Source organism: Pelecanus crispus, chromosome 1 (assembly GCF_030463565.1).
Source record: "Pelecanus crispus isolate bPelCri1 chromosome 1, bPelCri1.pri, whole genome shotgun sequence".
NCBI classification, from domain to species: domain Eukaryota; kingdom Metazoa; phylum Chordata; class Aves; order Pelecaniformes; family Pelecanidae; genus Pelecanus; species Pelecanus crispus.
Genome location: NC_134643.1, coordinates 15384865 through 15412736, shown reverse-complemented (window position 1 = coordinate 15412736; position 27872 = coordinate 15384865). Strand labels below are relative to the sequence as shown.

Sequence of the window (27872 nt, the reverse complement as noted above, 5' to 3'; positions counted from 1 at the left end):
TAGCAGGCATTTACATAACACTGCTATTTTTCTCAATTCTTACCCAATGTGCACTTATCTTTCACATATATTATTATGGTACAAATGTAAAAAGTACAGCTAAACTATTGTCTCTGTGTTCAGGAAACAAGAAATTATCTACCTTTACACCTCACTGCTGGTAGCAACACTGGTGGATTTACTCAGTATTTCAAGATGGTTGTTCACCTACTAGACCCTACTGTGGGCATTTGGGTTCTTCAGCTATACCAGACAGTGGAGAGTATTCATACTGTAAAGATGTACCTTTATTGACTGAACTGTCCAAGTACAGCGAGAGGTTATGAAACCCTTGGAAGAGTGGGGAAGGAAAGCAAAGAAAGTCATAGGGAGGCACAGTGTGCCCCGACACTGTTAGTTCAGAGAACAGGACTTAGGTTGGAATGCTCTTGTGTCTGAATTCAGCACATATGTAGAAAAGAAAGAAGGTGGCTCCTGGTATCCTCTTCTTCTTCATGTCTTTTCATCTCCTTCTAGTGAGGAAGAAGGAGGAGATAGACCTACAACATCCAGATTTTCTTGAGATTGCTGGGAGCTGGTGGCAATGTCCATTTTCTCTCTCTCTCACGTGCTGTGGTGAAGAGGGTCAAAGAAGTCTTTGTGTATGTAACCAAATGGCTGATTCTATAAGCATGGTCTGATGCGAAATGATACGTCAAGGAGCAAGAAACGTAGCCACACACTGACAGAGAGCATGTGGAAAGTCAGCTGAACACGAGCTGGAGCAGTGCTGGCAGACAGAGGGGCTACTGAACATCTTGGGTGCAGACAAGGAAATGCGGAGCAGAAGTAGAGGGGTTGTAACACCTCTGGGTACAGCAGAATCAGAACCACTCCTGGAACAGTGTCCAGCTCTGATTTGACTGTTTATGCAGTGGATAAAACGGAGGGGATTCAGGCCATCCTACGGCCTGTGTGATATCTGAGACTAGTTTAAATGATCATACTGATCAGACATGGAGTTATATAAAAAGAAGTGAGTTTTGGTTTCAGCGTGCATGTACTAGACAGGAACAATACATTAAGTGATTAGGAGACAAACAGTTGGGAACATCAGAAGGCAGGAACTGAGGGAAATAGCATACAGCAACCAGAGCAATGGTCTGTCTTCTGTCAAATGCTGCCACCTAGAAGGGTGCAAGTGCTTTGAGATGAAAGAGCATTTTGAGATGAATAACTTTGTGCAATGACATCCTCATGGCAGCTCATTATGATCCTGAAAATTTTTAGATTTACAAAACTAAGGTGAAGGTTGTTCGTAAAATCAAATGTGCTGTCGTGTTGTAAATACATTTAGTCAAACAGAATTGCAACTAAACCTCTATATTCAGTTTTACCATGTCTGTAGAGTACATTTCATGCTAAATTCTCTTGCAGTAGGTGCATAAAAATATTTCTGACAGCTGTAGTGCTTGCATGCCAAATGCCTGAAAGATTAAACATAATAACATGGACCATGTTATAGACACATTGAGGACCATGTGTTATGAACAAAATAATTTATTTCATTTAAAAACATGAATTAAGGAAAAAAATATCCTCCAGATACAAGAGACAGGCAAAACTTTGATAAAATACCTTTGGATTATAATTATATTGTGTACCTTTCTAGTAAATGAAGTTAGTACACACCTATAGCAATCTTACGTGCGGTATTACTCATGAATATCACGTCTCTGTTTCCTCTTCCACTGCCGTTTTCTGGTATTGTATCAAGTAAAACTGTACAGACATATCAGTTAACAGACAAAGATCTTGGCAGTTGTTGTGGTTTAGCCCCAGCCAGCAACTAAGCACCACGCAGCCGCTCGCTCACTCCCCCTACCCCGATGGGATGGGGGAGAGAATCGGAGGAGTAAGAGTGAGAAACACTCCTGGGCTGAGATAAGAACAGTTTAATAATTGAAATAAAGTAAAATAGTAATGATAATAATAATAATGATAATAACAATAATAATATACAAAGCAAGTGATGCACAATGCAATTGCTCACCACCTGCCGACCGATACCCAGACAGCTCCCGAGCAGCAATCGCTGCTCCCCGGCCAACTCCCCCCAGTTTCTATACTGAGCATGACGTCATATGGTATGGAATAGCCCTTTGGTCAGTTGGGATCAACTATTCTGGCTGTGCCCCCTCCCAGTTTCTTGTGTACCTGGCAGAGCATGGGAAGCTGAAAAGTCCTTGACTAGTGTAAGCAGTACTTAGCAACAACTAAAACATCAGTTGTGTTATCAACATTATTCTCATCCTAAATCCAAAACACAGCACTATGCCTGCTGCTAGGAAGAAAATTAACTCTATCCCAGCCGAAACCAGGACAGCAGTCAAGAGTAGAACCCTAACTTTCAGTAGCAGTAAGCTTGGCCCTAGTAGGGTCACCCCATAGCCAAAGAACTAAAATACGTGGGTGCCCAAGTCTGGGCCTGTCCTAGGGCCAGGCTCCCAGGTATCCAGGGAGAGGTCAGTGGGAAATCAAACAGGAGTCCACAAGCTTGTCATTCTGGAGAAGATGAGGGACTCAACAGAAAGTCCAGATCAACTCTGGAAGTGGTCCAGAAACAACAGGAACAAGACGTTTCAAGGTTCTAGAATAAAATAATATAATGATGACTGGCTAAACAGAGAAAAACTACACTGCCAACAAGTTTTACTTGTTACTGTAGTAAGCGGTCTTAGACGCTACCTGTAACAGAAACCAGGAAAAGCCAGATATCTCAAATATCTTATTAGGTAGGACTTAAATGTTTCATTGAATATAAATTTGGGTAGCAGGGCTGATTGCCTCACTTTCATTTGGATTTTTTGATAGCTCCTTTATTCTAAAGCTACTGACATCTGTTGCTTCTGACACTATGCCCAGTAAGGGAGAGGTTATCTGCATTTTTTTCAGATGTTTTGTTTGCAGATAGAAAATGATCCTGACTTTATGAAACTGCTGAAGAAGGTAAAAACAAATTCACAGTGGACATGAGATAATGAAACTAATGAGTTTTTAAATAATGAGAAAGATTTGCAAGAAAATTGCTGGAACTTGCTTCAGGAAGGAACAATTACAGCTCAGTTCTACAGGTTTCCTCTGTGTGCAAGGACAAGACATTAGGGCTGGTGTGAACATATGGACAGCCCAGGCAGCTCTCTGAAATGACAGGCTGGACTGGGCAGCAGCAAAGTCCTCACAGATCAGCTGTTCCCAGTCACAGTCCAGATTCTTGGCACAAACCTGCCTTGATTTTTTCAGTCTACATTAACACTTCGCCCAAAAACATTCATGCAAGAACAGCTGAGTTATGAGCTCTCCCATTCTCTGCTGTTCCTCCTAAAAATGTGGTTTCTATCAGTAGGGAAGAAGATGTGGATGGTGGGGTATGATGATCTTTGTGTGCCCTGCCCAGAATGAAATATCATAGAATCATAAAATCGTTTAGGTTGGAAAAGACCTTTAAGATCATCCAGTCCAACCATTAACCTAACACTACCAAGTCAGCCACTAAACCAATTAAGGGTAGAGTAGCAATTTCATGTTTCCTGGCTTGGTGGCTGGATTATGTTTTAATGAAAGTAAAATCTAGGAATCATTAAGGTTGGAAAGGACCTCTAAGATCATCAGTTCATCCATCATCCCAACACCACCATGTCCACTAAACCATGTCCCAAAGTGCCATGTATACCCATATGTGCCAGCTACTTCCCTTTTATAGCTCTATGTGTTGTGAAGTATCTCTGATTTTTTGTCCAAGCTTCAAAACACCATTTCTAATGCAACTACTAGTGATGGCACAGTCAGACTTGTCACCTTCTAGCTCAGTAAATATGGTCTTGCTTGTAATAGGCCATAGGCTTCCTTTTAAGGTAACAACACAGATCTCCAGATCTGTCTAGGCTTTGTATGGACTTGTCTTGACCAGCCCAGAGATTTGTTTTAGCTTGTAACAGCACTTTCTAATGACTTCATCCCCCATTCCCATGCATCGTGTCATTCCACTTCGTATATGATCAACCCCTCTGTGCCTTGCTGCCCTACAGTATTTTTCAGCTGAACACAGAGCCCATAACAATGCATTAAGTTCCCTATACTGTTTAAGAAGCATTTTTTTGAGGCTGGATAGCTTTTTGCTACAAGCATGCCTTTAAGTCCCCATACATGGTCCCTCCTATCATGAGTTCATTAAACGGAATGATAATTTCTTTAACTGAGCTATTGTATGAGACTCCTTACAGAGCGTAACAGCAAGTGGGATCCATCTTTCTGTGAGACAGAAGCAGTTCACCATGTTTTTTTTTCATTAATCAGTGGGGAACTACGACTCTTTATTCATGGTCTCCAACTTCTTCAGTTAAGTAATTAATGCATATGTTTAGGACTAATTTTACTTTCTCATTATAGAAAGTAGAGCTGGAAAGGAACTGTTGGATCAGCTGATGTATCAATCAGCAGTATTGCAAGATTGACCTTTATTTAATAAGGTATTTTAATCAGCTTTTGACTTTTAGTTTTGATGCCTCATTTGCCTCCCCTTAAGAGTATCATCATTTAGCACATTGGTAAAGTAGTTCCCTGATAAAATACTTTTATCAGGGCTTAATCTCAAAATACATACTTTAATAATAATTCCACCACAATTTATCTTTTCTAATTCACCTTTCATTGCTGAATGACAACATATGTTATCAACAAAGTCCATCTCATTTTTCCCAATTTAAAAGACAGAGAAATGGAGAAATCGGATGATAGATCCAAGCTCAGTAAGAGAACCAGGAATCAAACTCAGCTATTCTAAACACCACTCCAGGGCTTTTGCCTTACTGCCACTCGATACTAGTAGAAAAATCTAAGTAGCTTCTCACATGCTCATAAACACAAAAGTAGACATTTTCAAAAGGAAGACCTGGAAGTGTCTTCTGAGTCTTATTGAAGTACCTTGTCTTCTGGTCTCACTCCCCAGTTTCTTCCCTTCAGTTTCTACTAAAACCTCCAAAATACTTTGATTTCCTGCCTGCCTTAGCTTGAGGACATTCTCTCCTCAATTGGATGTTCCCAGACTTCCACTCTGATCTCTAACAACAGTGTCCTATACAACATACTGCATACTGCTGTGGAGGAGGGAGCCCAAAAATCCTCTGGCTGGAGCTGTTCTGCTTTGTGTGACAGAATTCAACAAACACCGGACAAGAGAGTGCATGACACTGAGGCACTGCAAAGGAAAGTCCTGGATTTGGATCCAATGACTGTATGAATAGTCATTGGATGAAAGTTCATACCTTGGGCATAGATCCTACAGCAGTGCTATGAAAATCTTCATCCTGGAGAGATTAAGCTCCCTCTGATGCCAAACACAATGAAATCTCCATGTTTATATTTTATCTTTTTAAAATATTATTTATATAGTTGAAATCACAGGCAAATGGTTGCCATTATCTAAAGAAGGAAATTTTAGGGAAAAAAATTATAAAGAAGTCTGTTATTTTGGCCTCTAGTTGCAGGTTTCCAGATGAAATGTCTTGTACTACTTGTGTACTGTTCTTGGACTCAGAGCTCCTTGTAGCTCATTGTGGAGGTGATACCTGAGGGAAAATACGTTGTAATTAAACAAAGAAATTAACAACTGGAGCTAACTGTAGTGATGCTATGACAGATGAGCCACTTGTTGGTTGAAGCTGAAAGAGAACATGTGAGCTCTTCACAGCTGTAACAAGACTTTGCTCTTGGCTGACATGGCAGAGAATCATGTTTTGAAGCTAGAAATGAGGGCCAGGAATACCCAGCCTGGAACCTATGGCTGTGGGCTTCAAAGAAGAGCCTGATTTTGCCTTTGAAAAGCATGGTACCTAAATACTTCTCCTCTGAGGCAAGAGCATAAACCTTTTGACATAGTTCCAGATTCCTCTGGCCCGCTACAGCCTGGCAAGTGCATGTGGTGGCCTGTCTATAGCAATGCATCACAGATCATTGCCCGATGAATTTCTTCCATGTTTCCCTTCTCAAATGGAAATTCAAGTGGCCAAGTAGGTTCTGAGTTCAAAGTCACCTTAACTGCTTTGAACATGGAGCCACACACCAAAGCAGCAAGAGGCTGAAGTGGGTCTCTTTTGAACTCTTTAGAAAGGAAGGATGGGAGGAGACTAGCTGATGTGAAGAGAAATACCATTCTGAAAAAGGGAAGAGAGTAACAGAAATCCTGCATTTTATTTTTGAAAGTATTTTTGTTTTTGGAAAGTACATGCTAACTCAAATGAAAAGGTGCATACACTGACTTTTTGTGTATCAGGAGGAGTCAGGGGGTACACAACTTTACAAAAAAGGGACTATATAATTTTATTGGACAGAGAACATGGGTATACAGGGGTATACATGGTGTTCTGACTGAATCTTTACTTTTTATTACTACCGGAGCTGTTGGCAATCCTTTTATGCATTGTAGCTATATATGAAAACTCAAATCAGGTATCAATATTCACATGTGTATTCACCTAATTTTGAACAAGTTAGCCTGAATGTTTGTGAGTGTATGCCATGAGAACGACATGCTGATAAGCAGGGCTTTGCAATTTCACAGCAGTTTGCGCATGCGTTGTGACCTGAGCTATTTTCCTTTTGGAGAATGACAGCTGATGCGCTCTCTGTCATGTAGTCCCTCGATGGGACAAGTGCACTGCTAGCCTCCTGTCACTCAACTTCAGACACTGGGCCTTTTGCAGATGGTTTTCTGTTGCAGCAGCAATCATGTGGGTAGACTATTCCTGTTTATAGAAGACGATTCTCCTGCCAAAGGTGCATGCAAGACTTTTTTTCCTTTACAGAAAACTGCTTTGTCACCATGAAACAGCTTCCCCTTAGCTTCTGTCTTTAAGGGTGTTTATTCTGCAGTGACTGCAGCTCAGGCAGATGTATGGAGCCAGCCTTCAACAACCTGGATCAGGCCCTGACAGCGCTGGTATGGAGAATAATGAGCATGTAGGTGTCAACCAACTGGCAAGTCCTGGGTTGGGCATCCTGCACTGAGCTCTGTGACAAGCTCTCTGCAACGTGGCTGCTGGAAGTGATGTAGTGTAGTTTGAGTCCATGTGAGTTGCAGTCACTGCAAGGTAGATGAATCCTTCAAATCTCCTGTCTAGCTCCTGGCTCCTTTTATCTATTTCAGTCTTAGGCTTGTAACTCTGGGAAATCTTTAGTGCAAATTGCTTATCTGTGACCATATGGGCCCCAAAGATGAGTCAAACGTTAAACATAAACACCTTGTGAGGTGTTCTAACCATCAGAAAAGCCACAGCTGTCCACAAAGTGCATCATCCACCTGCTCTGACTGCTATTACTTAACAGGATAGTTTCTTCTGAATGCTCTTGTATTTATCACTTACAATGCAGACCATATTACCACTTTCTACCATAAAAGTAATTGCCTTGCACTCTCAATTTCTTTTGGAAACTTCTCATTTGGTCTCTTCACCCTTCGGCCAGAACTTTAATTTTATGTCATTAAGATATTGCAGTTCAAAATGTTAAATTATGTCATTACAAAATGCATCAAGGTTTATGCCTGTTGTCAATGGCTCTCTCAAAATGGTGTTGATGAAGCTTAAAGCTAAGGTGAATTCTGACTACTTTTATTATCACCCTGCATGAGTTTAATAACATGCAGGCCTTTAAGTCATTACCATTAGTTCCTATAAATTAAAGAAAACCATGTAATACTGTTCTCTTAGCATTAGTTCCTATAAATTAAAGAAAACCATATAATACTGTTCTCTCACCTCCTTTTGCTAATGGCATAAATATAATGTGAAAGTCTTTTTAGAAATAACTTTTTTTTTTTCCTTCAAAAGGCAGTTTTCTAAATGAGAAAGGTATGGATTGTTGTGTAAAATTTGCATGATTAGAAAACTGCATTAAATAGACTATAACCTGAAGAAAGTCTGCTAAACTTGAGTTATATTTCGCAGACATGAAACCCATGTGGTAGTTTACTCTCACACCTAAGCAAATAAGAAATGAATAAGCACTATTTTTATCATGTAGTGAAAAAGAAAACTTTCTTGTATGGCAAAAATACAGCAGTCTTCTCCCATGAATAATTTTAACAGTCAAATTCCTTACTTATGAGCATTCATTGACCTATGTAAATATACTGTATTGGAACTTCTTGCAAAGCCCCAGCAGCAGAGTAGAGCTGACAGGGCAAGCGGAGGTTCCTCTCGGGTACAGTGTTGGTTGCTCCCAGGTGCGTTCTCCCAAAAAGCCATGATGGAGCCACGACTGTCCCTTAAGGGGACACCTTGTTTTATCACAGGCTATGGAATGTCCAGGCCTATAACCAGAGGACATCACCACCACCAAGGGGAAGGAGTCACTGGGGTCCCACCCAGTGGACAGCCCGGACCATCCAGCCACATCTTTTGCCCCTTGGAAGACAGCAGCAGCGCAGGGACTCCTCCTTGAGAAAGGGATGCTCCTCATCTATACCTGCTAATCTAGAAGCAGGAGCCAGCACAAACCTGGAGGCAGACCTCATGTAGATAAGGAGGGGGAAGAAGGGATGAGGGGGTGTTTAATACTCATGGCTACTTGTTATGAGGGTTTTGACTTCTTGTTGTAAGAGTAACTTGGGAGGCTGAAGGTGGTATTGCTTATATCGTTAGTCTTATCTTCTTGCCTATATGGGAGGCACACTAATGATATTTGCATATTTCAGTTATTTTCGCATCCTGACCATTTTCAAGAAATGCATGGGTATTTTGCATATGGACTAATGCTGATGAGCAGTTCTCCAGTATCTCTTAACCTGACAGGGGACAAGGGGACATAGTTTATGGGGTAAGTGTTAAAGCCCTCATGCATGTCCAGTGCATGCCAGGGGTACAGACAGGAGGTTGTTTGGTGCCAACTCAAGGACAAGTGTTGGCCTTAATGTTCTACCAGCTGCTTCATCATTATGGTGTAAGTAATCAACACCCCCTCTAACCACAGACCACTGCCTCAAACCGGTCACCTGAGTATGCAGCCAGTGACTGCCAGGATTACAAAACCTGCCTCACAATCCTGGCCATATGAATGCAAAATCTTCCTCCTGAACACTGTTAAATGACTTCTAGCTGCAAAAATGCATGAGTACTACCTACACATCTCAGTGCCTCCTTCAGAGTGCAGCCTTTTTGGTAGAAACCTCTCCTTGGTCTGCGGGGACCATGCCCCAGAGCCCTACTCCATCAGCACAGTGTTGGGGATGGTCAGCTGCAGCCCGTCTTGTACAGAGATCAGAGACCACTGGAGGGAATTAAGTGCTTGTGCCTTGTTGTCTTGGTAGGGTATTTGCTCATTAGGATGCAGGCAGGGTTTGCTGGCATCCAAAAGGGCAGAAGAAGGACTAGTCTCTGGTCTGGCCAGCAAAGTGGAGAGCTGGTGCTCTGCTGGCACTGGTACCTGCCACATCCCCACCACTGATGGGGTGGTGGTGTCCACCCATGCCCCCGTTGTGCTCTCCTGGAACTCTTCCAGGGCTGCGGCTGTGCCTGGTGGCAACACATGCAGGTGGGGAAATGCTGGGGGGCTGCAGGGGGATTTAGACTTGAACTGTTGTTGCTTAGCAGAAGCTTTTTGTGACAAGGGGGGAGAAGATGTCCTTTTTAGAAGACAAGTTGCCTTTCTTTCTTTTCATTTGAAAGACAGTTTAAAAAGTGGTGAACATCAGGCTTGACTGTGAAGGACAAAGTGGGGTGGGTCCCTTTTCGTTGAGTTCTGGTGTGCTTTGAAGCTGGTGGTTTGGTACATTTCTGTGCTTCATCCAAGGAAAATGAACTGCTGAATGATTTTGTCTGACATGCTGAGCACCAAATGTTCTGGCAGGAGCTTGTGCCAGCGACGTGAGAGGTGATGAGCCTCCAGAAGCTGTTTTTTGCTCATAAGGTGCCAAAATAGACAAGGTTCTTTGATACAAGTAGTTGTAGGGTTCATGAGCTCTGTATGGTATAGACAAAGCAGACACAGTGCTGATGCCAAAAGCACTTGTGGCATAGATGTGAATGCTATTTTGATAAGTATTTTAATTTTCAAATGCCGAGGAATATTATCTTTACAGAAAAGGGCCACAGGAACAGTCCTTGAAGCTGATGCCCTCAGTTTAGCTGCAGAACAGATGTACACATGCAATTGCAAGCAACATAGACTTTCCTTAACTTACGACATTAGTAGGCTCTAACCAGGTCTGGAATCACATGTGAAGTTCAATCTTCAAGTCCATTTATCTTTGGGCTGAGTGTGCTGACTGTCTGCAATTCAGCAAGCTGGGGCCAGTGTGCTGGTGCTTTCAGATATATGGATAATGGTCCTTCTGGAGCAGGACTGGGACCAGCTGTTTTTGTACAATGCAGGCTGCCAAACAGCTTTTGATTTCCAATCCAGTGGTGAAGGGCTCCCAATATCTTTGCTATTATTAGAAGAAACCTACAAAATTACAAAGGTGGTGGATGAGCTGAATGCAGAATCCTGCACTAAGGGACACTTGGTGAAAACAGTAGGGGATCAGTGTGAAACAGAGAAAAGAAAATACTTCTTTAGCAGTCAGTAGTGAGCTTCAGGAACTTGTTGCCACGCGGTGCTGTAGAAGCCGACAGCATCAGCAGGTTCAGAAGGGATTAGACAGATGAGGGACAACACGCCCATTAAAAAGACAAGGCAGGAACGTGCCCTGTGTGGTATCTGTCACATTAGATACACAGCTGTGGATGTTGGGGGAGTACGAGGGGAAGGGGCTGCAGAAATCAGCCAGGCTTGAATACCCTTGCCGAACAGCATCTCTCCTCTTGCAGCTGCGTGATAAACTACTGTGCTGAGCCAGTTTCATGTTCTTAAGTTAGAAATGTGTTTTATCCCCAACCCACTGCATGAATATTCAGTCAGTACAGCATCCTAGATTCCTGTGAGCTGACTAATGAGCTCAAAGCAACAAAATCAAACAAGAACTAGGATTCTTCTTCATTCCAGGCTCTGATCCTTAGTCCACCAGTACCTCACTGTACAGGTGGTCCCATTACACAGCTCATTACCAATCTCCCAAGCCAACACTCCCTGTTGTTACTGTGTACTGTGCTAACACATAGAGTGGAATGCCATAGTATAACCATTCATATTACAGTGCAAAATCTTAAAGAAACCAAATGAACAGATCTTCCATGGGGTACAGAAAAAGATGGAGATAGTGAACTTAAATGCTAATGAAATAATGTACAAGTAACACAAAACCATCCCATCTACAGCTCTAAAAACTGTTAAGGATAAGTCATGCATAGTGCAGCAATAATGGCAATTTTGAGCTTTCTTAGATTTTGGAGGCTGAGAAGCAAATCTTCCTCTGCCCCTTGCATTTCCTCTTTCCCAGTAACTTAGGAAGTAAGCCAGCATGCCAACTTTTAAGTATAAAATCAAATTAAACCAATCATTGTTTTTAAGCAATTGCCCTCGAGGCCACCCAATAATAGTGTTGCTAAAGCAGTCCTACCTTTGTTTTCCAACTTGAGCTCCTCTGCTAGCAAGCTGTCTTGTCTGTTGCCAAGCACAAATGCCAGAAATGAGAGGATCAGGGCATCCAAGATTCCAATAATTGCCAGGATATATGCCCAGCGGACTGAACAAGCCCCCAGCGTGTACTTGTCTGTCTTTTCACCACACATCCGTTTTACCTCATCTGAATCCCAGCCATCAGGAAAAATCATACAACCCAGGACGAGACAGGCAGCTTGGAGAAAAAAGAAAAGGAGAACAATGGGATAATGAGACCAAACTTTTGTTTTGATGAGAACCTACACAGTTATCATTAAAGCAACACACTTTTCCATCCTAAGCTTCAAAGCTAGGTTACTTAAAAACAAGTCACAGAATTATATGCTGTGATTAAGTATTTAATATAAAAACCTAAGATACAACATCAATTGTGCACCTTGCTTAAAAAAAAAAAAGTTACATCCTGAATCCCTGGCCAGTTTTTGTACCAGTACAATCACATTTTCCTGGTGAGACTGATTTCTTCATTGTAATATGAAAGGCTCAAGCAAAACAAAAGGGGAAAATGATTAATTATCTGGATATTCAAAGAAAACACCAGATTACTGTCAAATGGTCAGGCAAACAAACCAGAGAAAAATAAAGGGAAGAAATGATCTATAATTTCTCATAATGTAAGTGCTTGTAACACACATAGGTAATAGCAAGGGGGTTTTTTTTGTCAGTTGGCAGTACTCCTTTAACTGAAATACGTTTTATGCATAAGGTTTGTACTCCTCAAAAACACAAGTAATGACATTGTTCTGCAAAGAAAAATAAGCTGTCAACACTGCTGTCAACTTCTGATCTGGTTTACCTGAGAAATCACCACATGACATCTCAAACACGAAAAAGCGCTGATCCTTTTAACACCAAGAAAAATGAAAAGCCTCTACCTGCATGGAAAGCTATCTGACATTGACCACCAGCCACTCCGGGTGGGGGCAGCCAGACCGTGGGTGGGACAGAGCCAAAGGGTGGGTGCTCAGGTCCTCATCCATCAGCCTGGGTGACTGCTAAAAGACAGTCCTGTCCTAAAAGACAGAGGTCCTGTCCAACCTGAACTGATTTTTGGCAGGGAAGCAGCACATTGGTAACAGAGCAGTTGGGTACTCATGGCACATTTCCTATCAGAGCAATGGGAATAGTGCATGGATATGCTTAAATGCAGCCCTTGGTCATGGTGATGGACATGTTGGCACTGAAGCAAACAATGTGAGTGCAGCACCAGCCAGGGCAACAGCAGAGGGGCATCTTCAGCAGGGGAGGATAAGATATAAAAATGAAGTAAAACAAGAAAAATCTAAAAAGAAAGTTTATGTTGAATGGGTTCATTCCTCAGTTTTTATTGCATTTAGGAGAATCAGAAAATCCATATGCTTTCAGTAATTGTCTGTACTGTCTTTTCTAATTTGGAAACAAGCATATTTCCTGCATTAGCCCTTCTTTCTTAGTATGGCTGATGAGATACAATGGATCCTAAACCATCTTTTATAAGTCTTAATATTATATGGGTGCACTGTGCTTTAAATTGCAAGTATATACACTAATTGAAAACAATACACTGTGTGGCTTTCAGCCTTTTAAATGGTTACTGAACCAGACCTCTGTTTGGAAAACATAGTTTATACACATTGTAGCTTGTGCAACCAACAGCTGCTGTTGCTTTGGGAATTGCAACAAGTTCTTGTCTTTTCTGGACAAGCATAAGCACTGTCATTTTACATACCTCTAATGCCCACAAAACAAAAAAACACCTGCATGGAATCAATATGATGAAATACTGGAAAAGAGATGTGAAAACAGAGCTCAGGAATGGTATTTTCCTTTTGACAGCCACACAATTGCTGTAGACAAAGCCATGAAAGCATGTCTGCAGAAAGCATCTGATGTAGAATAAAACCTGTGCCTAAGGCATTTGACAGATTCTTCCTGAGCAGTTAATTTGTGTGAAAATATAACAGCTTATAATACTTTCAAGGACAATTAGGCTTAGAAACAAGGACAATTAGATAAGGACTGATTTACTCAGAACATGCAGGTTGGACAAATTGTAGTTGCCTATTGCCTGCCTTAAATCATTTACAGAATTTCATATGATCTTCCAAAGATTTTAGAGACAAACTGTACAACAATTTTCTTTCTTGAGCTGGTTACACACATTTCCAGAAAGATTATTTCTCAGAGTCAACACATAAGCATTGCCCTCATGATTGTGAGGGATTTCGTTGAAATGATGCGTCAAATCTGCATACTTCTGGTGTTGGTGAAAATGTCCGCATTTACCCAGGTAAATGTTGACAAATATTTACTATATAACAGCAATTACCAAAGCCAGTTCACTTTTATTAATCATCCTCAAAATGAGAGGAAGCTTAATGCTTAGTTAATGATCAATAGACGTGGGATTTTTCTGCCAAAGTGCAAGAATAATTAGCAAATACCAACATCTCTGTGGTTTTTTATTACATAGCACATCAGACATATGTTCTTAGTACTTCCTAAAAATAATTTAACTTTGTTCTTTTCCACCTAGGTAATTAAAGATACGGGCCCTTATCTCAGGAACTCAGTGCACAGCCTCCCAGCTGAGTTCCTCAGATTTCCAATTAACTCATCTTTCCCGAATTCTGTTCCTGCATGCTTTGATATACTTGTTTAACTTTCTGGAGTCATTCTCTTGATTGCAGTTGGACTTTTCTTGTTAATAAGACATACAGGTAAATGGTGGCTGGACTAGATACTTTTGCATAAAGGCAGATATCGAAGAGAGGATATTATTATCTCCTTTGCATATACAGTTTACATGCTTTTTACTAGACAACTGCTTGGTCAACATCTTCACATGCAGGAATCATACCTTGCCTATAATGGTTAACATAAGTAAGATTAGTCAACCTGGAGTCTTCACTGGCTGAGGGAATATTTTGCATTTTAAGAATATAGACTTGCTCAATAATATGAAACAGGTAATGATTCATTTATCAGCTACAAGACTGAAAAGACAGGTATAAAATCCACCTACAGATCTACTTTGTATTACTAGAAATTTTTACATTTTAATCTTTCTAAAGAGGATTAAAAGATTTTTCTCTAGAGGGAAATTACTTTCAGTTTTATACAAATTTAAAAAATGGAAACCATTTTATGCAATTTGAGTGAAACTGCTAAGAGATGATTTTATAACGCAGACATAAGTCCCATATATTTGTCTAAACTTCCACTGTCTCTAACAGCAATGTGACTGAAATGGAAATGTAACAAAGGCTACTACTGTTTTACTACTATCCAGTTCTAATAAATTCAGAAACTTTTGGATTTGGAAAGCTCACCTATTGAATGAAAAGACTTAAATCATCAGTTCCTACAGACATTTTGATTCAAGTAAGGAAAAAGTTAAATCTATATTGGTTGAAGACAGTTTTCTGCATGTGAGCTGAATACATTGGCTTAGCCCCATCTTCCTGAGCCTGCAGACAGCTCAGTCTAGGACCTCTGCAGCTAATCAAGAGCGTTCATGAGAAGCAGAAGGGGGATATTGATAAATGACTGATTAGTGTCACTGACACCATTCAGAACTATTTGGGCAACTGTGAAACTTACAAGAATCATATCCACATTGTCTTCCTTTTGGTTGCTTGAGAAAGCTCCTGGCAGGAATAGTGCCCTTGTAATGATGGCCCTGGGCTTCTCCAGTCCTTCCTCTAATTTTCTTACAAGACATGGGGTAACAAATTGTTTCTTTTACATATTGGAGTCTGGTGAAGCTTTTTAAGCTTTTAAAAAATAATTAATAAACAGTAGTTAAACATGCCTGATACACATTTACTTCTCAAAAGCTTTTTTCTCATATGAACAGCTAACAGAAACTGTCACATGGTTTTCCTTTAGGGCTCTGAGTGACAAGGCAAATTATTCATACTAAGAGAGGGAGCCCAGGATTTTTCCTCCTGGGACGAAAGGATGCAGATATGACACTTTCAGAGATTGGAAACAGACACTGAATTGTTGCTGGCACTGACATACTTGTGCTTCTGACCAAGCTAATATTATCACAGCCTGTGCTCTGTGCATGAGCTCAAACGGTAATTAGCAAGCAAGTAGTTCATGATCCTATGGTTGTGCCAAATATGGTGACAGATTAATATTATATCATTGCATGGAATGAGAGTCTATTTATAAAAAGGCTGACTGTTATACAGAAGACCAGTGCTGAGAAATTCCTGCTGGCAGGTCTCCTCTCTCTTCTTCATTCTTTTCCTGACAACATACTCAATTTGCTTGCATGTGGAGTATGATGGCAAGTTTCCTGATAAAAGGGTAAAAAAAATTGGAATGGGAATTATATTGACCAGCTATTTTCTTTCCATACCCACACACACAAGTGCCTCCAAGCCTCCATGCTTCCAAAAACTGAGAGGTTCTTTGTTTTCAGAATTTTTTCTAAATGTTATTTAGAAAAACAGCCATCCAGTAAAATCCAAGAAATTGAATAGTTTTTGCCAGCCGTGTTGGTGGAGTGAACTTCTAGGACAGAGTGAAATTAAAGGTGAGGACTCTGGCAGGGCACATTCATTAGGACTACAGTCTTTTAGGAGCTTGTACCTGGGAAAAAAAGAAAGCGTGAGGGGAGGTGGCTGAAGACACAGGGTCAAATACAGTCCTAGGTGAATACAGAGGCTGCACATCCATGCAGCTGAGATTGCCTTGAGTAATATGGACTGTACTAATGAGCGGGATAATAACTCTCTGCATTTACACTCGTGTTCTGGCTTGGAGCAAATGTGCAATTTTGAAGCAAATCCCCTGATTTTCTCCATTTATTGATTCCATTCACAGAAACAGTACTGGTGTGTGTAAAACAGATTATTTTTGGAAGAGTTTAGAAGTTCCTTTCCAAAAGCTCTTCAATGCTGGATGAAGACCTTAAAATTCTGACTCAATGTGTGGGCTTGATCACCACAAAACCTGTGCCTAGAAGGCTTTCGAACCATGCAGAGCTTCCTTAACACTTGAAATGGTTCTTGTGCAATACAAAGATGCAAACACCATATAAGACTTCTTATTTGCCTCTTTGTTTGAAGACTGCCAGATCCAGTCTTCACCTTTGGAGAGGTTCTTCAGAGAGGTGCCAACTGGCTCCCCAAGGAGATGACACAGCCTGTTAATTCGTGCCACAAGCAGACTGAAAGTTCCTCTGTCAGCAGGATATCTTGGTGGTGCTCATATAGGGTAGTTAACCACTTGATTGCTGTTGGGTATGAGATAGCCAGTGAGAAAAGTGGCATGAAATTCAAGATTCAAGGGCAGTGTTCTTGGAGAGCTGGAATAATAAAATCATATCGGGACTTCTGTGCCCTGGGATCCCATGTGGGACAAGGGAGGTGCCCAGTGGAATTACTCCAGGACACTGATGTGCCATTTTCATCTAAGTGACATGGACAAAAGCAGACCTTCCTAGAGAGTCCCAAAGATGCTCCCCTCCACCCCATGCCCTGCCCCAAGTGAAGGAGCAAAGGTTTGTGGGTTAATCTTCCTTCAGAAAGCTTCAAACAACATGTATAATGGGGGTGTTTGGTCCAGGAGACAAGACTAGTTCTCATTTGCATTAAAATCCTAGAACCACATAAGATGAGGATGTGAGAGGCTTCAGCAGTAGCTGCTTTAATCTACTTATTCTCTTATTTTGCATCATCTTACTTGGTGATGTAGACAAGCGTGAACCTCTCCACAGGATTAAGAACATTTATAGACAGTGCAAAGAGGGAGAAAAAGGAAGACAACCTCCCACTGCATTCCTGTGATAAAATAAAAGACCTGCCACAGTTATGGCCACTTGACTCATTAGGGCACTGACTTTTTGATGCCAAGTCTGATAAGAATATATATACATACATACCAAGAGATATGTGTATTTCCCAAGCTGATTTTAAGAAAAGGAAAAAAGAAGACCAAATACTCAGTGACTGGACAATAAAGAGAAAGAAAATAATATTGTGGAAAGTGATAGTGAGGTAGGTGCTACAGTCAGGGAGGAAGACTTGCCATAACCTGGCTGAGTTGACAGATAACTGAGATATTTTGATGCCTGCTAGTTATGCTTAGACAGCAAAATGGAAGAATTTGATCAGCTGTTGCAAGATGTGAGGCTGGATAACAGAAATATGGTTGACCAACCGCCATTCTCAAAGACAAGCACTAAAGAGCATGAGTTGTTCAGAAAGATGGAAAAAACTGGGAAAGTGAAGTAATGTTTTTTGTGAGGAATATGTTAAGCAGTAAATATGTAGAAAAGAATAGCAAAGATAGTGCAATCTACTTTGGTTAAGATCACTTAGGGGAAGAACTGTAAGAGAAACTTTACTGCACTAAGGGGGCCTGTTTTAGACCTCAAGTGTTGGATTCATGTATGGACAGAGATTTCTTTGATATGATAGAGACAGAAGTTCTGTGAGGGGCTGTATCATCATGGGAACGTTTAACTTCCAAGTTTTGATCATTAGCCATGATAATTAAACCTTGAGATTAATGCAGTTCTATGAATAATTTAGTTAGTACAACAACTATCTTAGCTTAGCATAAAGATAATGTAAGAGTATCATAGAGTTTTAGGAGTGTGTGGCAGGTGACTCACAAGGTGCATCCCAATGACTCCTTGCAAAAGATCAAACTTCTGGTGTTCCAACCACAGTCATATGCAATGGGTATTTATAGTGCCTTGTCCAGAAAAAATGTGGAAACTGGCAACTATTAATGGATGCAGGCCTAATCACCATGTAGGCAAAAAATCCCTAGAAATGTGATAACAATGAATTGCTAACAGCTATAGCGGAGGTAGATGACTAACAGATGAAAACATTGGTAAACTGAAATTACATATGACAAGATAAAAATACTTCTTTACAATGAAGCAGGTATAGGAGGTGGTATAGCTAGAAGCCCACATGAAGGTATGTGTCAAAAGTGACATTTACACTGTTTCGCCTCCTGTGGGGCCCACTGGCCCTGGGTCCTAATAATTTTTTTCTTCTGATTTTTCTGTTTAAAGTGTCTAAAATAACATGAAAACTGTGTCACAGTCCACTGGAGTTTTTCTAACATGCCTTTGTATTACAGAAGGCGTGTTACGAGCTCTGTGTGTCAGCTGAAGGTCCATGCCCAGAGATCACAGGAATGAGAAAGGTGCTTGCAAATGTATGTGCTCAGAGGGCCACAACCCGGGAGTCAACCATCACGAAGCCAGATTGTTTGACAATGTAGGGATATCCAAAAGCCGCTTTTCTCACATGCTAGAGTCTCCTGATAAAGAACTGTATAAGTAATGGATGAACTACTTCTTTATATTGCATCTTTGGTTTTTGTCAGATCACAGCCATATAATGCAATTTTAACTTGGCTCTGCTTGGTAACAAAACTTACTATTGGAAGTGTTTATTTTGAATCCTGTCACAGAGGAGTGTTACAACTTTCTAATTTAATGTTAGCTTCTCTTTGTAGAACCTGGTCTTTAGCCAAACCATATCAAATGACATGTACTAGATTTAATTAATGAACAAACTCAATATAAATAAAGTGTAGGCTACAGCAGAGAGACTGGAAAATAGGTGCTATTATGAATGGCATAGGCCACCTCATCATTTGAAATTTATACAGCTGATGTTTCATCACAAGTTACTGATCCAAGTAGCAAAGCTATTTTAAACATAGTTTTGATAAAGAGAAGGAAGAGCTGAAAATAATCTTACCTTCAGTGACCATGAGTCAATTCAATTTAAATAAATTGAGAATATGAATAAAAATTATCCTGAAACTGGGTTTTAAAAATTGCATGTTTCAGAGGGACAAACTTTGATAAGCTAAAGAAACTAGCTAACAAGTTAACTAGACTGAAAAGGTCCATACTTAATTGTAGAGAATGCCTTGAATTTCTTTCAAAGACATAAATTTTCTGAAATATCTTGGGAAGATGAATAAAATTCCAGGGGTACTTTCAGCTCTGTCTGAATGACTAGCAAACTCTGTTTCCTTCTACCCTCATTACCTATCCCCAGCCAAAAGCCTTGGAAAAAGGAAAGATGTGAGCAGAGACCTTAGAAATTATAGGAAGAGGGACTAGTTAGCAAAGAAAGACACATTTTGGAGGTTAGATAATGCAGGTCTATAAGACAGCTTGCCAAAAGACAAGCTGTGCTAAATCTTTCAAGAGAAATTGAAATAAAAAGTCAAATACTCTTCAATTAGGTTAACGAAGAAAGAAGAAGAAAAGCAGATATGGAACGAGGCCGGGGCTAGGACCTAATTCTTTGCCTCATTTTTCAGCGACGATAGAGAACAGGAGGACAATGCCCTGACAGCTGGGCATGAACATTTGGAAATGGGAACTCCTGCCTCCAAGCCCACAGCAAACCTAATATGATCATAATGTGCTCAAGCTGGTGGAATGGACCCTTCAATCCCAAATACTGAAATAGCCAACACATTGTACTGCAAAGCTGGTAGGAAGGTTTTTTAAATAAATTTATTGTTGAGATACTAGACAACAGCATATGTGCTACCTACTTTTTAGAAAAAACAAAACAAAATTGAGAATTGAAAAGTAATTGGAGCAAACACCCATCAGTTTGACCTCAGTTCTTTGAATACTTATTGAAGGAAAGGATAAAGACATGGAAAGAAATACAAAGTGGGGTGATGTTAGCATGGCTCTATCTGACAGCTAGGAAGCAGTGACTTTATAAAAGGAAGATAAGTAACATGCTCTTCAGAAAGCATTTGATACTATGTCATATAGAAACATTTTTTAACCTGGAGAATAGAGAGATCAGCATGAAAATTTAAGGTGCTTATGATACTTGTTCATGGAGAGCTGACTGTTTTGCTTGAAGGGAAAGTCTTGAGCTGTTGTGAGGATACATTGGGCTCCTCAAGGATCAGCCTGGGTGTCAATCATTTAGTGTTTTCTTTAGGAGCTTTGGCAAAAGTAGATGTTTGGTAGTAAAATCCACTGATGGGAGGCACTATCAATGCAGAAAACTATTGGGACAAATGGTAAAGAAGCAAAAACATGAATATGCTGATCAGCCCTTGGAGGACCATGAGTCACCAGTAAAATGCACCCATGAAAAAGATAAACATGAGCATTGGCAGTACCAGGGAAAGTTTTTTCAGCATAATGTAAGCACTAGAGCCATCCAGTGCTGGTGGTTTCCAGTCTTTAGAAGGGTGATGTTTGGAACAACCAGTTAAGCAGAGCAAGATTATTTTAAGATGTAATGTGGTACTTTAGGAAAGGTATTGCATGATGCTGTAACTGCCCACTGTAAGGGGACTAGATATGATGATTTAGTAGGTCTTTTCCAGGCCTATGTTCTTATGAGGAGGCTGGGAGATAAACATCTTTGAAATTAAGAAAGAAGGATATCTAAGGGGAATAGCAGCCAAAGAATTAGGAGCTAGATGGAACCACAGAAATCTAAGATCAAAAATAGTGTTTATATCAAAATGAGAAGAAAACCTAGCAGAATAAATGGGCGTAAGAGGTAAAGAAGGAGCTCACTATTGGGCTCTCTCGCTGTGGTCTTTATAGAAGTTTGCCCCTTCCCTTCTTTATTAAAGATTTGAAAATGTGATTACAAGGAAAGAGGAGAGGCATAAAGTGATTTTCTTTTTTTGCCAGTCCTTATCCAAGCTGTCCTGATTTCCCTGCCAAACATCAAGCAACTACAACAGCCTGGTTTTGTACTTGGGAAGCGCATGCCTCCAGATTGTCTCTGAAGCCACTGCAATTGCATGCAAATCTAAACATGCTGGTGAGTGGGGAAGTCTGGGAGTGCACCAGCCGCTGTTTTCAGGATAAACATGGCAAGGTTCTGCAGGCTTCTGAGGTGGAAGCAAGGTGCAGAAGCAAGAGACATTCATACAAAAAGGGAATTTCTGCATCTAAGTCTTTAGTAGAGTCCATAATAAATACCACTGTTTCAGTCTTTTGCTCCTGCAAACTAACAACTTCACAGGCAGTAAGTACTCACTTGCAAAAAAGGAGATGAAAACCTGTAAAAAGACATGTAGTGTTGCCTAGAAAACAGATCTGCATGCCTTATGGTGCTGGTCCACTGAAGAATTTTATGATTACTCTGCACAAACACAAGAGAATGGATCCCAGAGAGGGGGAAGAGCTATTTAACTGGAAGGGCAGTCTTGGCACCTGGACAAATGTATATAAACCATCCAGGAATACATTTAGACTATAAAGTAGAAGGCAGTTTTCAATTGTCGGAGGAGAAGTTCTGGCACAAACTCAGTAGCTGTAGCCAGGCAGAAAAGTTTTAAGTTGTCCAAGCTGATGCTGTTAAATAGTTATTAAAGATGGAGTTTGATCAGTGTATTAAAAAATTATTAGGATGTGTTTCTCTGTGAGGCTAAATTCAGCCACTTTGGGCCTTTACAATAACTGCAAGAACATAAAGGTCTTACATCATGTATCTTCAGACACCAGAAACCTGGGATAGTAACTTTTCTAAGCATATGAGCTTTGCAGTAGCTGCAGAGTTGAACACAAGGACAATGCAAGCAGCACCCATTTGAGCCTTAGGGCAAGAACAGCACTGAAGGCAAACTCTAGGCTAGAGCACTATAGAATCATAGAATCGTTTAGGTTAGAAAAGACCTTTAAGCTCATCCAGTCCAACCATTAACCTAACACTACCAAGTCCACCACTGAACCAATTAAGGGCAGAGTAATAATTTCATGTTTCCTGGCTTGGTGGCTGGATTATTTTTAATGAAAGTAAAAACTAGGAATCATTAAGGTTGAAAAGGATCCCTAAGATCATCAGTCCAATCATCAACCCAACACCACCATGCCCACTAAACCATGCCCCAAAGTACCACATCTACCCGTTTTTTGAACACTTCCAGGGATGGTGATTCCACCACCTCTCTGGGCAGCCTGGTCCAATGCTTGACTACCCTTTCCATGAAGAAATTTTTCCTAATATCCAATCTAAACCTCCCCTGATGCAACTTGAGGCCATTTCCTCTCATTCTATCGCTAACTACTTGGGAGAAGAGACCAACACCCACCTCACTACAACCTCCTTTCAGGTAGCTGTAGAGAGCGGTAAGGTCTCCCCTCAGCCTCCTCTTCTCCAGACTAAACCACCCTAGTTCCCTCAGCCGCTCCTCATAAGACCTGTGCTCCAGACCCTTCACCAGCTGTGCTGACCTTCTCTGGACACGCTCCAGCACCTCAATGTCCTTCTTGTAGTGAGGGGCCCAAAACTGGACACAGTATTCCAGGTGCGGCCTCACCAGTGCCGAGTATAGGGGCACAATCACTTCCCTGCTCCTGCTGGCCACACCATTCCTGATACAAGCCAGGATGCTGTTGGCCTTCTTGGCCACCTGGGCACACTGCTGGCTCATGTTCAGCTGGCTGTTGACCAACACCCCCAGGTCCTTTTCAGCCAGGCAGCTTTCCAGCCACTCTTCCCCAAGCCTGTAGCATTGCATGGCGTTGTCATGACCCAAGAGCAGGACCTGGCACTTGGCCCTGTTGAACCTCATAGAACTGGCCTTGGCCCATTGATCCAGCCTGTCCAGGTCCCTCTGTAGAGCCCTCCTACCCTCAAGCAGATCAACACTCCTGCCCAATGTGGTGTCATCTGCAAACTTACTGAGGGTGCACTCAATCCCCTCATCCAGATCGTTGATAAAGATATTAAACAAGACTGGCCCCAAAACAGAGACCTGGGGAACATCGCTTGTGTCTGGCCACCAACTGGATTTAACTCCATTCACCACAACTCTCTGGGCTCGGCTACCCAACCAATTTTTTACCCAGCGAAGAGTACGCCCATCCAAGCCATGACCCGCTAGCTTCTTTAGGAGAATGCTATGGGAGACAGTGTAAGAGGCTTTGCTGAAGTCCAGGTAAATGACATCCACAGCCTTTCCTTCATCTACCAGGCGAGTCACCAGGTCATAGGAGGAGATCAGGTTGGTCAAGCAGGACCTGCCTTTCATAAACCCATGCTGGCTGGGCCTGATTCCCTGGTTGACCTGCACATGCCTGTTGAGCGTACTCAATATGAAGCACTCCATAATCTTCCCCGGCACCGAGGTCAGGATGACAGGCCTGTAGTTCCCCAGGTCCTCCTTCCGGCCCTTCTTGTAGATGCGCGTCACATTGGCAAGCCTCCAGTCATCAGGGACCTCCCCTGTTAACTAGGACTGCTGATAGATGATGGAAAATGGCTTGGCGAGCTCCTCTGCTAGCTCCCTTAATACTCTTGGGTGGATCCCATCTGGCCTCATAGACCTGTGAGCGTCCAGGTGGTGTAGCAGGTCATTAACTGCTTCCTCCTGGATTATGGGGGCTCCATTCTGCTCCCCATCCCTGTCTTCCAGCTCAGAGGGCTGAGTACCCTGGTGATAACTGATCTGGCTATTAAAGACTGAGGCAAAGAAGGCGTTAAGTACCTCAGCCTTTTCCTCATCCTTGGTGACAATGTTCCTCCCTGCATCCAGCAAAGGATGGAGATTCTCCTTGGTGCTCTTCTTGTTGTTAATGTATTTGTAGAAACATTTTTTGTTATCTTTTACAACAGTGGCCAGATTGAGTTCTAGCTGGGCTTTTGCCTTTCTAATTTTGTCTCTGCATGACCTAACAAGATCCCTGTACTCTTCCTGAGTTGCCTGCCCCTTCTTCCAAAGGTGGTAGACTCTCCTTTTTTCCCTGAGTCCCAGCAAAAGCTCCCTGTTCAGCCAGGCCATTTTGCTGAAAAGCTTCAGATTTATTTTCCTTTGACCATAAACTTAGGAAGACCTGGATAAACCCTGCCTGTATTGTAGTCAGCAAGCCTCTTGCTCACTCTTTTTCAGCCTGTGGTTACACCCTGTGAAACCAGTTCAGCTTACACTGCATAATCATTGAGTTCACAACCAGCAAGGCTTCCCTACACTGCTACCGAACTCCAGCCACACTACTGCAACCCTTGACTGCAGGGGCTTGTCTGTGTCTCATCTGGTATGTGTCATGGAGCACACTAACAGAAATGGCATATTAGTAACGCATTAAAGAATCAGCCCCCACAGACTACTGCTTCAGAGGAACATCTGGTATGATGTCCTGGTTGTGTTCACAGTTTCATTTACATGAACACTTAAGGGTATTTGACAGTCATGATTGGAAATGATTGGAAAATGGGGTAACTCACCCATCTAGTACATGAAATAGCATGGGTCAGTGGTCAACAACTGAGTGAGCCATTTCAAAATAGCCACCAAGAATTCAAAAAATTGTTATCAGACCTCTGCTTTGCTGGCTGTCATGCCATGAAAGGAACATGAACAATAAAAACACTTGCAAGAGGAAATGAAATAAGAGGGGACTTGAGGGGGAAAAGTTCTCTTAAATCATAGAATCATAGAATGCTTTGGGTTGGAAGGGACCTTTAGAGGTCATTTAGCCCAACCCCCTGCAGTAAGCAGTGACAGCTTTAACCACATCAGGTTGCTCAGAGCCCCGTCCAACCTGACCTGGAATGTTGCCAGGGATGGGGCCTCTACCACCTCTCTGGGCAACCTGTTCCAGTGCTTGACCACCCTCAGTGTAAAAAACTTCTGTCTAATGTCTAGTCTAAATCTATTCTTCTTCAGTTTAAATCCATTATTCCTTATCCTGTCACAATAGGCCTTATTAAAAAGATTCTCCCCATCTTTCCTGTAGGCCCCCTTTAAGTATTGGAAGGTCGCAATAAGGTCTCCTTGCAGCCTTCTCTTCTCCAGGCTGAACAACCCCAACTCTCTCAGCCTGGCCTCATAGGAGAGGTGCTCCAGCCCTCGGGTCATTTTGATGGCCCTCTTCTGGACCTGCTCCAACAGGTCCATGCCCTTCTTGTGCTGAGGGCCCCAGAGCTGGACGCAGCACTCCAGGTGAGGTCTCACCAGAGCAGAGCAGAGGGGCAGAATCACCTCCCTCGACCTGCTGGCCACGCTGCTTGTGATGCAGCCCAGGATACGGTTGGCTTTCTGGGCTGCAAGCGCACATTGCTGGCTCATATCCAGCTTTTCATCCACCAGTACCCCCAAGTCCTTCTCCGCAGGGCTGCTCTCAATCCCTTCATCCCCCAGCCTGTATTGGCATTGGGGGTTGCCCCGTCCCAGGTGCAGGACCTTGCATTTGGCCTTGTTGAACCTCATGAGGTTCACACAGGCCCACCTCTCCAGCTTGTCCAGGTCCCTCTGGATGACATCTCGTCCTCCTGGTGTGTCAACCGCACCACTCAGCTTGGTGTCGTCTGCAAACTTGCTGAGGGTGCACTCGATCCCTTGTGCTGAGCCTCTCCATCTTTGCAGCCTCCCCTCCCCGGCCCCGCCCGGTGCTGGTGCAGAATGCTGACTCAGCACACCGGGTAGCAGGCGGGGAGCAGTGAAACACCTGCAGTACAAACAGCTGCTAGGCAGATGCCTGTGCCTGCTCTTGGTTGCTGGCCAGCCGGAGAAATCTCTCCTATGGAAGCTGATTGAGAGATTCAAGAAGTTGTTTGGCAGTGGATAAAATAAATAGCCACCAGTGAGATTTCCTGCTGTAAGCTCTGCTGTAAGATGCAGGTTCATGGTCACTGCTACATTCTCTGCCAAAGCATGGCTATGATTCCCAGAATATAATGCATCATGGTAAGGAAATGTGATTTAATATTGAAAGGAGAAGTGTTTTAAGATCTACAATTTATAGACATTCAACCCCATGTTTGTCGGCATGACAGTCATGTTCCCTTTGCCCTCACTTGGAGATTTCTGTTCCCCATGTACTTTAGTGGAGAAAGTGGAGTTTCAGAGAAGAGACTGAAGTCAAGTAGACAGATGACATGATGGACAAGGAAACATTCTGTCATGAGCAAGGAAAAAAGAAGTAATTGAATGCATTGGGGAAGGCTGTTGTCCCTCTTGTCTTTTGTAAAGCGTTAATGTTTTGCTAGAAATTACCTGCAGTTTACTAAATGCTATGCTTTCCTTGACAAGTGGGAACCATCACCCTCTCTGAGACATTGGCTTATCCTCCAAGTATTAAAATCTGTTCAGGATTCACCAGTTTCCTCAGGGCTGGGGATCCCTCAATGTACTCTACTAGAGGGCTCCAGCTAGCTCTGTATGGGAAGATCCAGCCACAGACTGGTTTAATTCCCCTTTTTAAAATCAGCAGCCTTCCCAAAGCCAGCCTGCACCCTGCTCCACATCTCCTCTGAATGAGGAGACCCATGCTTGTACCTCAGAGTGGTTTGTGGGATAGGAAAAAAAGTGAGACAGGGTTTGAAGCACCTTTATGCTGCAGGCAAGTGGAAGTGGGCAATGCAAAGCTAAAGGCCTGCAGAGCAGAGGACCTTAACATGTGGAGGAGACAGGCAGCTGGGAGGCAGCAATATGGGGCAGTCTCTTCTGAAAAGAGAGAGGTGGAAGCAGAAGGAGGCAGCCTTGTTCTCAGGCTGGAAATGTTAAGGTTTAACTAAAGTCATTACAATCATTCAAATCTGATTTCCAAAGCCATGCTAGCCAATATTGCAAATGGACTGGCACAGAGGCAAGACAAGTTCTGAAGGGATGATAAAGGCATTGACTTTTGTATAGTTCCTTTCAATGCCCCTGAGGCACACACATACATCTTTATGCCTGCACAGCTTGTCATGTGCTATTCTTCACTTATCTCTGCTATAGCTCTTCCTGATCTCCTAACAGCTTTGCTCAGAAGAAAAGAAAAATGGACAATAGGCCCTGAGACCACTTGGCTGCATTGCTTCTTCATTGAAGTTGACATTTGGCAGTGAGACTTTACTGCCTTTCAGGAGCTGATGTCTCATTGAAGCTAACAGCAGCAGAGGTATCAGGGGCAGCATTGTCTCTCCCACTGAGCATCGGAGCTTTGGATGGTGGGAGAGAGCCCTGGAGAATGAGACCAGTAACACTGGTGATGTTTTTGCCATTTTGCCTTTTTCCTGTTAAAGGGAAGACTACTCTTTTCCCCAGGGCCAAGCCTGTGAGATTGCTAAGCCTCCTAAACTCATTGCTTTTGACATGCCAGAGTTGAGAAAATTTAAAATCTTTGAAAAAATGTGGAAGAAATCTGCATTAATTTTGTGAATACCTTATTATAATATATCTATATTGGCAAGCACATCTCATCTTCCATTTGCTATCAAGTCTGTCTGAACAATAATGTCTCCTATTCTGTTCAGTATAACTGCAACAGTCCTTGCCTTAGTGCTTTGGTAATCCTGATTCTCCTACCGGTTCCTAACTGG

At 42.1% G+C, this 27872-nt stretch overlaps 1 protein-coding gene across 1 annotated transcript in view; it reads right to left on the bottom strand.

The window, feature by feature from the left end:
- Nucleotides 1–2716: 2716 nt before the first annotated feature.
- The window catches only part of LHFPL3 (LHFPL tetraspan subfamily member 3), a 197030-nt gene continuing 171874 nt past the window's right edge, over nucleotides 2717–27872 (bottom strand). Inside the window, exons 2-3 of the mRNA XM_009484255.2 lie at nucleotides 11534–11770; nucleotides 2717–2727 (exon numbers count right to left, since the gene is read on the bottom strand). Of these exons, the coding sequence (XP_009482530.2) occupies nucleotides 2717–2727; nucleotides 11534–11770 (248 nt within the window). The remainder of the gene's footprint in view (nucleotides 2728–11533; nucleotides 11771–27872) is intronic.